At 52.7% G+C, this 10049-nt stretch overlaps 4 protein-coding genes across 4 annotated transcripts; 1 reads left to right on the top strand and 3 right to left on the bottom strand.

Annotated features, from left to right (window-relative positions):
* Positions 1 to 2: 2 nt before the first annotated feature.
* On the bottom strand, positions 3 to 709 carry T310_8478 (uncharacterized protein; the record flags this gene model as incomplete). The annotated part of the gene is made up of 3 exons (XM_013468746.1): positions 3 to 222; positions 280 to 355; positions 406 to 709. Coding segments are annotated over 3 exons (600 nt in total), but the record flags the coding sequence as incomplete, so codon positions are not given.
* A 1579-nt stretch (positions 710 to 2288) lies between these two features.
* T310_8477 (uncharacterized protein) lies at positions 2289 to 3899 on the bottom strand (the record flags this gene model as incomplete). Its single annotated transcript, XM_013468745.1, has 4 exons — positions 2289 to 2734; positions 2875 to 2931; positions 2996 to 3755; positions 3792 to 3899. The coding sequence occupies 4 exons, from the start codon at positions 3897 to 3899 to the stop codon at positions 2289 to 2291; spliced, it is 1371 nt and encodes a 456-aa protein (XP_013324199.1).
* A 1297-nt stretch (positions 3900 to 5196) lies between these two features.
* On the top strand, positions 5197 to 5804 carry T310_8476 (uncharacterized protein; the record flags this gene model as incomplete). Its single annotated transcript, XM_013468744.1, has 2 exons — positions 5197 to 5437; positions 5584 to 5804. 2 exons carry the CDS (start codon positions 5197 to 5199, stop codon positions 5802 to 5804), a joined length of 462 nt encoding a protein of 153 aa, XP_013324198.1.
* A 339-nt stretch (positions 5805 to 6143) lies between these two features.
* T310_8475 (Phenol 2-monooxygenase) lies at positions 6144 to 8397 on the bottom strand (the record flags this gene model as incomplete). Its single annotated transcript, XM_013468743.1, has 6 exons — positions 6144 to 6147; positions 6269 to 6563; positions 6648 to 7113; positions 7167 to 7189; positions 7241 to 8189; positions 8260 to 8397. 6 exons carry the CDS (start codon positions 8395 to 8397, stop codon positions 6144 to 6146), a joined length of 1875 nt encoding a protein of 624 aa, XP_013324197.1.
* Positions 8398 to 10049: the final 1652 nt, after the last annotated feature.

Raw genomic sequence — 10049 nt, 5'->3', positions numbered from 1 at the left:
ACTTCGACAGCAGCAGGATGCGCAAAGGTGGCACCATTCGTCAAGACGGCTGAATAACAGGCAATCTGCGATTCGGTCGTGTTGGAGAAGATACGCAAGATTGCTTGGCCCTCAAAGTCGGGGATGGAATAGGCAATCGGCGGGATCCCAGCGACGTCCGATGGGGCGACTGGGATTGCGCCGCTAGCCTGGGTTGGAACACTCGCATTAAGGGGGCACAAGCTATCCCTATTAGCAAGGATTCCATTACAATAACATGTCTAAAGAAGCGCTCCTTACCTGAAGATGTTGGCATTGCACGGGTTGACTGTCAACTCGAATCTGGTCTCCCCGTACGCATAGACGCCGATATAAACTGACACGGTCAGCAGGAGAGCTCCATCATGCCCACGATGGCAATCTTACTCATGACACTGTCATTGTAGACGGACGTTTCGCCCTGCAGATTCCACGTCACCGTCATGTTGTCGCTGTAATATGCGCCATCAAACTGCGTCACATTGATCAAAGAATTGCCCTGGCAATCACCAAAATCCTGCGTGTACAGAGTCGGCCTCCTGTTGGGGTCCAGACAGACTTGCTGACCTGTGCTGTCCGTCCCCTGGATGCATTGCGAGCCGCCAGCGGACTGGGCCGCGGCCGACAGGCAGGACAGTAGCACCAGCAGGCCGGTCCATAATGAACGAAAGGAAATCTGTAATGTCGTCATGATGCTGACGACGGAAGGATTGAGAAGCAATGCTTCTCTGCTGTGGAAAAGCACTTGTATAATGTATAGCAGTCTGTATCAAAAGGTGGACCTCAGTGGTTCGACTGTATTTTCCGGCGGTGAAAGGCCCTCCTGGTTATCAGGATGACGCTTTGAAAGAATGACTCGACGCTGGCATGGCAGTTTCCAGTTCTCTTGCTCAGCACAGTCCTTGAACGATGTTCTTCACCCAGTAAATGCAGAAGGTGGTACAACAAAGCCACCTGCAGGTCGATCAGAGCACCAGGGTGCCACGCGAGAACCAGGATCAGGCCTAGATAGATAAGATAAGCGAATCGCAGGTACAGCAGACGGGATATTGGCGAGGAAGAGGCGGACAGAGACGAGGACAAAAGACGGGAACGCTGCAGCGGGCGAGAGCAACGTTTTAGAAGAGTCTCCGCACAGAGACAAAGGAGCAGACTAGGAGGCGTGAACAACGAGCAGGGCGATAAAGAGATCCAGCAGGCCAGTCGGAGGGCATCTGCTGGCGCCAGTCAGCAGTGTCGGCTAAGCAGGCACGGCGGTTGGGCAGTGGCCCTTTTTATGATCGAGCCATCGCCCAATGGCGACCCCACCAGGGAGGTGAACGAAGAGTTCACAGCGCCGGCGGTATACAGAGGACCCAGGACGCGTTGCAAATCCCCCCACAGCGAGCTGGATAGTGCTGGCGCTGTCTCGGCGCGAGAGCCCGTCTGGAGGGGCTGGGTGGCTGGAGAGCAGCCCAGCTGCCAGCGATCATCCCCAGCATGTCCGTCACCAGGCCGCAGTAGTTTATTCCGGAGAATCAAACCGATCGAGTTTCTGTAAAATCAAGATGCGCCAATGGCTGTCGTGCTCTGGCAGAGCCATGGATGGCAGGCGGCTGCACCCGCGACAGCACGGTCCACCCGTCCACCGCCATTCTGAATGCCTTGCATTGGCCTTCTCGAAGAGTCGACAAGACTCGATCCGACTCTCCTGCCATGAGAACGACCTGGGAGCATGCTGCTCGTCGGATGCTGGCGGATCGACCAGACGCCGGTGTCGATAGTGGGCGCGAGCTAGTTTAAGCGCGAGACCGGCCAACCTTGCTGGGACGCCCGGATGCCGGCACGGAGATAATTCTCCTGAACAATAAGACTCCCTGACAAAAATCAAATCGTATTCTATACTGGATCGAAAACGTTTCTATTTCCTTCAGAAATATTTAAAAAAAATTCAGCCATCTTTACTATCGTGATAAATGTTATAATTAAAAGAATATCCTACACTTTAGGAATACTGTTATTGTTATTACTGCATAGGTATGCTACGTGTATTAAATATTGTTCTTGCCTTTCCTGTTGATTTACTTGATACGTTTAAAGGGCTAGTAGGGCTATCCTCAGAACTCTTTTTCTTTCTTTTTTTTTTTAAAAAAAAGAAGAAGAAGAAGAAGAAAAGAAAGAAAGAAGAAAGTACCGTTTTAAGACAGTTTTAACCCTTCGATGTTGGACAATCTAAGGCAATGGGAAAAAAAAACTAAAGACAGCAAACTCAGAGAGAAAAAGCATCATCTTTACTTCGATGGCTGCGCTCTCAACGCATTCTGTCTCTCCTCCGCAATTTCGGTGGCCCTCTCCAGCTGCAACTCCTCAATGGCCCCTTGGAGCTCAGCAACCAGAGTTGCGATGGGCAATTCGAACGTCGTCCTGTCACCGACGAGCTCGGGCATCAGGTCTCGGAGCACCAAGACCGGCCTCTGGTGAAACGTCTGGCTGTAAATCTCGCGGTGGGAGATCTCAGCTTCCCAGATATGGGTGGCCTGTCGCTGCTCCGGGTATCCCTGCAGACAGAACCAGAGCTGGACGCGCACTCTGCCCACAAGAGGCGACCCATTCTCCTCAGCCCACCCGATGATGTGCTCAGCCAGCTGTGCCTCGGAGAAGCTCAGGATCTGGGTGGTCGTCAACCCCCAATTGTTGGTCGATGCCGCCGCCGTTGGCGCAGTCGTCGACTTCTGCTCTTTCACATCCAGCAAGATGACAAGCTTCGTAACCCGAGGGAGCCGTGAAGCCATCTTTGTGCGTCATCGAAGAGCTTGGACAATGGTTCAGCCGTTCCTACCTCAACAGCAATCAGAGGGAAACGTGACTTCGTCTTACGGAGGCCGTCATCCGGCTCTTTGGCAGAACCCCGGTAGGGACTAGAGAGGGTGAATCCTAGAAAAGAGAAAGAAGAAAAAATGTCAGTTTTATATTCACCTGTTATTTGTCGGCTACTAACGCTTATCTCTGACCAACTTGTACGTTGATCCAGTTGTCTGGTCCATCTCCTTGCTGACTTCTCGAAGCCATGCGGTGAAGACGTCGCAGGCTTGCGAATGCAGGACCCCAGAGAGTGTGTTGACTATGATCCGGCTTTTTTTCGAATCATACTCAACTCCTCGAATATCCTCTCGTCCCCGAAGCCAGTTCTGGTAACCAAGGGGCGTCACATGGAATTTCTGGACGGGGAAAGCTTCGGGAATTATTGCACGTAGTTTCCAGACAACCTCGTCGGTGAGGTCATCCAGGGATTCAACGTTCTTGAGGACTTCTTCCACCGCTGGCTCGAGGTTGGACTCAATATTGACAGTGTCTGGGGAGCAGAAAAAGCGCACACCTGGCTTCCAACGGGATCGCTGGCCAGCTTTATAGCCGGAGAAGGGGGCGGGCCCGGACTCGAGTATGGATGTCAATGGAGGACGAGTCTGCCGTTCGGGAAGACCGGTGAGCGAAAAAGAAGGGGCCTTGTATCTGGCACGACGCAGGTCAAGGGTGTGTGGATTGGAAATGGTGGACTCGAATCGTGGACAACGTCCACCAACGGAGGTGGGAGGACAGGGGAGGAGTTCATTTTCGGGTCGACGACACCTGATACCGCCATGATCCCGGTCCACATCAGCAGATTCAAAAGGTGGATAGAGCTTAAGGTTCCACGGCGGCAATTCTCTAGGTTTAATATCCCTGACAAGAAGAAAGAGATGCCCATGTTTCGCTCTCTTCTGGCGATATTCTTTGTGTTCCTGTTTAAAACACACAAAGTGAGTCTCTTTGACCGACATTGCTTGTTGTCCTTTCCCCAGAGGTGTGCATCGCAATTCCATGGATCGACACAGGCCCAGCAGGACCCGGTTGTATCTAGCCATAGTACGTGACTTGTTCTCTTTCTTCCTCCTCCTTGTCCTTTGGCTGTCATCGAACTAATCGCGTAGGTAAACTCTATTGCTGGACAAAGCAACCGTATGAAGGAACCTTGACGCGTCAGTGAAGGAGGGAAGATGCATAAACCCTACAGATAGGCCAGCCTAGATGCTGTCTGAGAAACAAAGACAGCTCTCCTGTGACAGACCAACATTTAATTTATGCAGCCATCGGCTGACACGAGTTTATGTCCCGATCATTGCTATCCTCTGGGGCATTTTAAAGAGCGTATCGTATTATAGGGCTATAAGCCCACTTCCACGACATTTGAGATGATGACAGGACACTATCTCCGTCAAATTTCTCCTAGTGTATTCGGGTCGCTCTGTTCGAATTGCAGAAGGATAAAAAAAGAAGGATAAAAAAAAGAAGGATAAAAGATGCAGTTTATAGTTTTCATGCCAGAAACAAAATAGGTAGGACGTACAGTACATACACATGACGCAAACAAACAATTGCTGGAGTAATAATAGCAGGCTCACTTCATCTCCTGGCAATCAATCAGTACGGAGTAATATAAATACTCAAATAACAAACCTAGTACCGCAGTATGTACTACAGTACGACAGAGACTGATTTCAATCGAGTCTTACTTCTGCATGAATTGTACTCATATTAGAGTTTGTGAAGCTGATTCAGATCTTATCGAAGTTAGTTACTTACGACAGTTAGTTAGATGATACCTGAACCACGAGAATATGCCAAAGCAACTTTTTCTTGCTGGAATAAATAGAATTGTTTCTACTAATATTACTTGACAACTTGCAAGTTCAATGCAATCAATCTATTATCACTTCCATCCTAAAGAAGTTACTGCCAGACCTTATCCTTTTCTTTCTTTTTACAAGTCTGATACACCTACCTAGACAGATAGAGCGATTGATGCCTTTTCAGATCCTACCTACCTAAACGACAGCTTCTAAGCCACTGACTCACAGGCTTGGAACTAAAATAACCTTAATCGTAAGCGACGAGCCATTGATGATAGGTATATAATAGATGGGTGCGAAGGATCAACTCAACTTAATCTATATTTCATTATCTCCAGAACTGGCTTGGGCTTGTGACCTCGAGTGGGGGCGACTGGTAAGTCTGTTGGTGTTGGATATGTAGCACTACTATATCAAATCAAGTCTTTATTATTTATGGCGACTTCCAGCTGTACACAAGACTTGTATCCGCAATAAGAACTTCTCCTGGATGTCGAGGGATAGATTGATTCATCCTCAGTGAGCAATGTCAATGGCCTACCCCTCGCCCACATTCTCCATCTCCACCCAATGCCTTCACATCTCCCACTTCCTGCCCGACTCGCCCAAGCACTGCGCCTTTCTCGCCCGTCTGTACAACACGGACGACTTCATTCAGTCCTGCGGCCGGACAGGCATCGACACGCCCGACAAGGCCGCCCGGTTCCTGCAGACCCGCGTCGCCGCCGATTTCGCCCCAACGGGTACGGCATCTACCTGGTGTCTCGCAAGCCGTACGACTACGCGGACGCGCCCCTCGCCGCTTGCACGCCCGTCGGCACCGTCTCGCTGATGAAGGGCGAGGGCGAGCCGCCGAACGCGTAGGACATTGGCTTCGCGACGCTCCCCGAGGAGAGCGGCAAGGGGTACGCTTCCGAAGCCGCTGCCGCCCTGATGCAGTACGCGCGGCGCGAGCTGGGCGTCGAGGCCGTGCTGGGGTTCTGCGACCCCGAGAACGCGCGCAGTCGTCGCGTGCTGGAGAAGATTGGTCTCGAGTTTCGTGGTGTGAGGGGGCTGAGGGTGTTTGGTGGCAGGTCTTCGGCTGTTTATGCCCTGCCGGAGATGAGTCTGGATTTGAAGACGTATGGCGTGGATGATTAGTCTGCCGGCAGAAGCAAGGCTGAAGGATTTTCTAGGTTGATTTTGTTGTGTTTTGATATTATCTGGACGGCTCAGTTGCAGAAAAGTGTGTCGATACAGGGCTCTGCCATATAGTGATCCCTTCAGTGCGTCTGTTCCCACGGCGTCTGTTCGCTCTTGTGTTGTTCTCAGCGCTGTTCGTTCAACAGAACTCCAGAAATGGATGACCCTGAGTTGTTTCCAGGAAGAGAAAAGACAGCAGTGGAGGACTTGAAGTTCAGTCACAGTCACCAGTCATCCCTTGATCGATATAGATTGCATCGCATTGCAGGGTAGCGTAGTCATCCAATAGCATGAGTCTCAGCTACAGACAAGGACACAAACGTCAACTGTCTATTATTGATGATTGCACCGTCCGCAAACAGCCCTCCAGATACCGCACAACCCGTCCCAGATCGTCCAGTCGCGCAGTAACCCCCACATACCCATCCGGCCGCACCACCGCCAGAGCGCCGCGGTCCGGTTCAACGCCGTAAATCCCGTACACGTCGTCCATCTCGTAGCCGCTGTAGAAGCGCATCTCCGAGTGCTGCTTGACCGCCGCGGGGAGGTCCTTCCATTCAAAGCTCCGCGACACACGCGGGTGGACGACCACTTGCTCGAGCAGCGACGGAGGGAACCGCGGTAGAAGCGAGATGCCGATGGCTGTCAGGGTCTGCGCGGATGTTCCCCGGGGGTCGAGCAGATCGGTTGAGGTGAGGCAGAGGATTCGGAAGCGGCCTGTTGAGGGGAAGTCTAAAAAAAAATCAACCCGTTAGATTGCTACTTTGCTTCTTGGATGAAATGTACGTATAGGCGTAATACCATCCTGTAAATCCCGCGGACAGCCATCCGCATGACGCTTCACTTTCACGTTCAACAGTCTCCTCCCGGGCCGGAGCGTGCCAGACAAAAAGTCCGTTCCCACGATCGGATTCTGCTCGTCGCGGTCGAATGTCCGCAGCACAGTCCTGTTTTCGGGATACTCGATGCCGCATCCGCTCGTGAAGCCGTTGCCCGTGCTGAAGACCTCGAGGAACTGCTCGTGAGAGAGCCCCTCGGTGCCGTCCTCCGCCGCGACGCCGATCTTCCCCGAGAACATGGACGAGAAGGCCTTGTCGAAACTGATCAGTTCCTTGGCGATCGTGTGGCGCTCCGTGTGGTACGTGTCCACGACCGCGTCGGGTTTGCCTGGCTCGGCTGAGTCGACTGTCAGGCCGTTGATGGAGTAGGCCAGTTTCCACGCCAGGTTGTACGAATCCATCATGGAGACGTTCATCCCTTGGCCGGCCTGGAATCATTAACCATTGACTTTTTATTTTATATATTCTGGATTGTACACACCTTTGGACTATGCGTGTGGCAGGCTGTAAACCCATCAGTAAGTTAAGTCATTCGATATCGACGACTGGACTCACCGTCTCCCACGATAAAAACTCGATCCACCCCCTTGGAATCTTTCACGGTGAATCGACTGGACACGCGCTGTCCAATCTGGTATGCAGCCCACCAGTCCACCGCCCCGTCCGCCTTGGGTCGGATGTAGTACGGCTTGAAGGCCTCTGCTGCGTGTTGAAAGATTCCTTCCAGCGTGACCTGTTTCCTCCTGGCCCGCGCGTCGTCGCTCGAGGCATCACTGTCCGGGTTCACGACCCCCAGCACCTGGACATACAGACGGGTCAAGTAGTCGCCCGTCGCGATGCGCTCGCGCGGAATCACCATGACCGACGTCGCGGGCGAGTGGATGGCGCACCGTCGGCGGATATCCGGGAAGTCGGTGTCGACGACCAAGTCGACAACGCCCCAGATGTGGTCGGTCGTCTCGCCCTCGAGGGTGAGCCCCATGCATCGCCTGACGACCGAATGGGCTCCGTCGGCGCCGACCAGATGCTTCGAGCGGATCGTCCTGGGCCTCCCGTCCACCTCGATGTCGGCCAGCACGGGGAACTCGGGATCGGAGTCCTCGTCCAGCCTCACGCTGACCAGCCGGCTGTTCCTCAGGACGCCGCGCTTCGAGTACCGCCGCAGGTCGGTCTCTAGGATCCGCTCGATGCGGCCCTGGTGGATGGTGACCTCGTGCGGATACCGCGCTGGCACGGCCACGTCCGGAACGATGGAGGTCCTCTCGATGATCTTGCTCTTGTCGGCGGAGGGGTTCCAGAAGGCCACTTCCCACATCTGGCAGCCCTCGGTGAGGATCTCGTCGACGAGGCCCAGCGACTTGAGGACTTCGAGCGTGCGCGGCTGGAGGCCATCGGCCTGGCCGGACTTGAGCGTGCTGGGCTTTGCGTCGATACAGAGGAGAGACTCGTCGCTCAGGCCATAGCGCGCGAGGAGGAGCTCCAGCATCAGACCGGCGGGTCCTGCCTGCGAGAAGGCGGATCAGCTTGCGACATTCCCACGGTTCCTGAATCGAATGCAATAGGACATAACGTACTCCCACAATCACCACCTCGTACTTCTCATGGTGGCCATCCTGCGTGTGCTGGGGCGACAGGCGGGGTAGAGGAGGGGCGAAGGAGGGAAGGACGCGCAGCTCGCGCGACGAGGCGGAATACTCGGTAAACACGGGCATATCTCGTAGATATACAGAGCACAGGAGAATTTATCGTCACAAAAAATCAATGTAGATGAGAGACTCTATCTATATACACGGCCAAAAAAAAAGGGTTCTGAAGCATCGTGAAGCCATTCCCACTCGACAAAGAGCCAAGACAGGATGTCAACATATCAGATAGCTCTAATTCCGTGACGGAAAGCATTCATCTGTGCTGATTGGCCATTCTGGCCCAAAGACAAGAGCAAGAGAAGCCCCTGCAGCAGACATGAAGATATTACAGATTCTCGCCTAATGCTCAGTCAGCAAAAGACGTGGGGTTCGCGTTCCCCGCAGTCCCGCTGGGGATTTCCCGAGGACGCACGTGATAATGTGGTTGTAGATCTTCATTGCATCTGTTTATATCCGTAAATCCTGTCTGGACCTGTTCTCGATCGAGATTTGAATATTGACTAGTCTTGTTGTACAGCATATGCAATGTGATCGGCTGTGCGCATAGCATCACGTTGTCATTGGCCGGCTGCTTACGATCTCCTGTCTAATCACACCTTATTCTGTCCTGCCAGCTGATTGTTATGGATATGTCTTCTATTGTCATATTTCTAGTCATCAATCAATCCTCCTGCAGCTGAACTGCTCCACTAAGAGCGGACACACGGTTCCACATCCACTGCATCTCCAACAAGGCGAAACTAGGCAGAGGTCGCCGGTCAGGGTCGTCCGTGTGAAGCGAAATAATGTCCCCCGACTGGATGACTCGATCATTTTCACAGTCAAACAGCTTGACAGTGTTGCGATCAAAGTCAGAGGGCAGATGAGGGGGAAGCAGAATGCTCACGTCCCCAGTATCTTGAGAGTGTGGCAACCAGAAAATCTGCACATCCAGACACTTCTTGTCATCCGAGAGCCGAAGTGGTTTCAGTGCGAATAATGCCTTCCTCCAGTAGGCAAGTGCATTAGGACTGAGGCACATCATGTTGTGACAGACTTGTGGTCCTCTATCTCCATCTCCAAAGAAGGCCTCTTTCCACGCGCTGACACGTTCATCGGACCACAACCTGCGGCATAGTTGCCAAAACTTGGAAGATGGGTTCGTATCCCTGAATGGACATATGTAGGCAACCTCGATTATTAGTCCTCCGAGCTTTTCCAAGACACACGATTTCCCATCTCTTTTGCGACACTGAAACTCGTAAGCAAAACCTGTTACTAGCTCCCTGCTGAGATGTACCGACCAATTTGTGCTCCAAAGCTAGTGACTTTTCGGAAGACGATGGCGCTGGCTCTGATTTGGATCGCGGCTTCCACTGAACTGATGAAGACCGCGTGGTCCCTGTAAGATTGAAATAAGTTCGACTGCATCAGCCTATGAAGACCAACCAACTTACAACGGCGAACAATGCTCAAAAGCACCCGAGTCGGAAAAAAGATCTCGTAAGAGCATGGGTCGTTTTGGATGTGACCCACGAGGACCTTCAGTTTTTCAATGTCACTCAGCCACAGACAGGCCCAGGCAGTCGACGACAGCTCGCTGTGAAGGGCAGTATCGAGTTCTTTCAACAAGGAGAGACGTTCGGGGTCATTGAACTCGGCTCCAGGGCCGTCGCCTGATGCCATTGTCGAGTGGTCAGGCGGTGTGAGAGTTTGGGGGGGACAGAGAAGAATGAACG

The sequence above is a fragment of the Rasamsonia emersonii genome (assembly GCF_000968595.1).
Source record: "Rasamsonia emersonii CBS 393.64 chromosome Unknown ctg1118621760761, whole genome shotgun sequence".
In the NCBI taxonomy this organism is placed as follows: Eukaryota; Fungi; Ascomycota; class Eurotiomycetes; order Eurotiales; family Trichocomaceae; genus Rasamsonia; species Rasamsonia emersonii.
The sequence above is the reverse complement of the archived record's forward strand: the minus strand, read 5'-3'. Positions and strand labels throughout refer to the sequence as shown.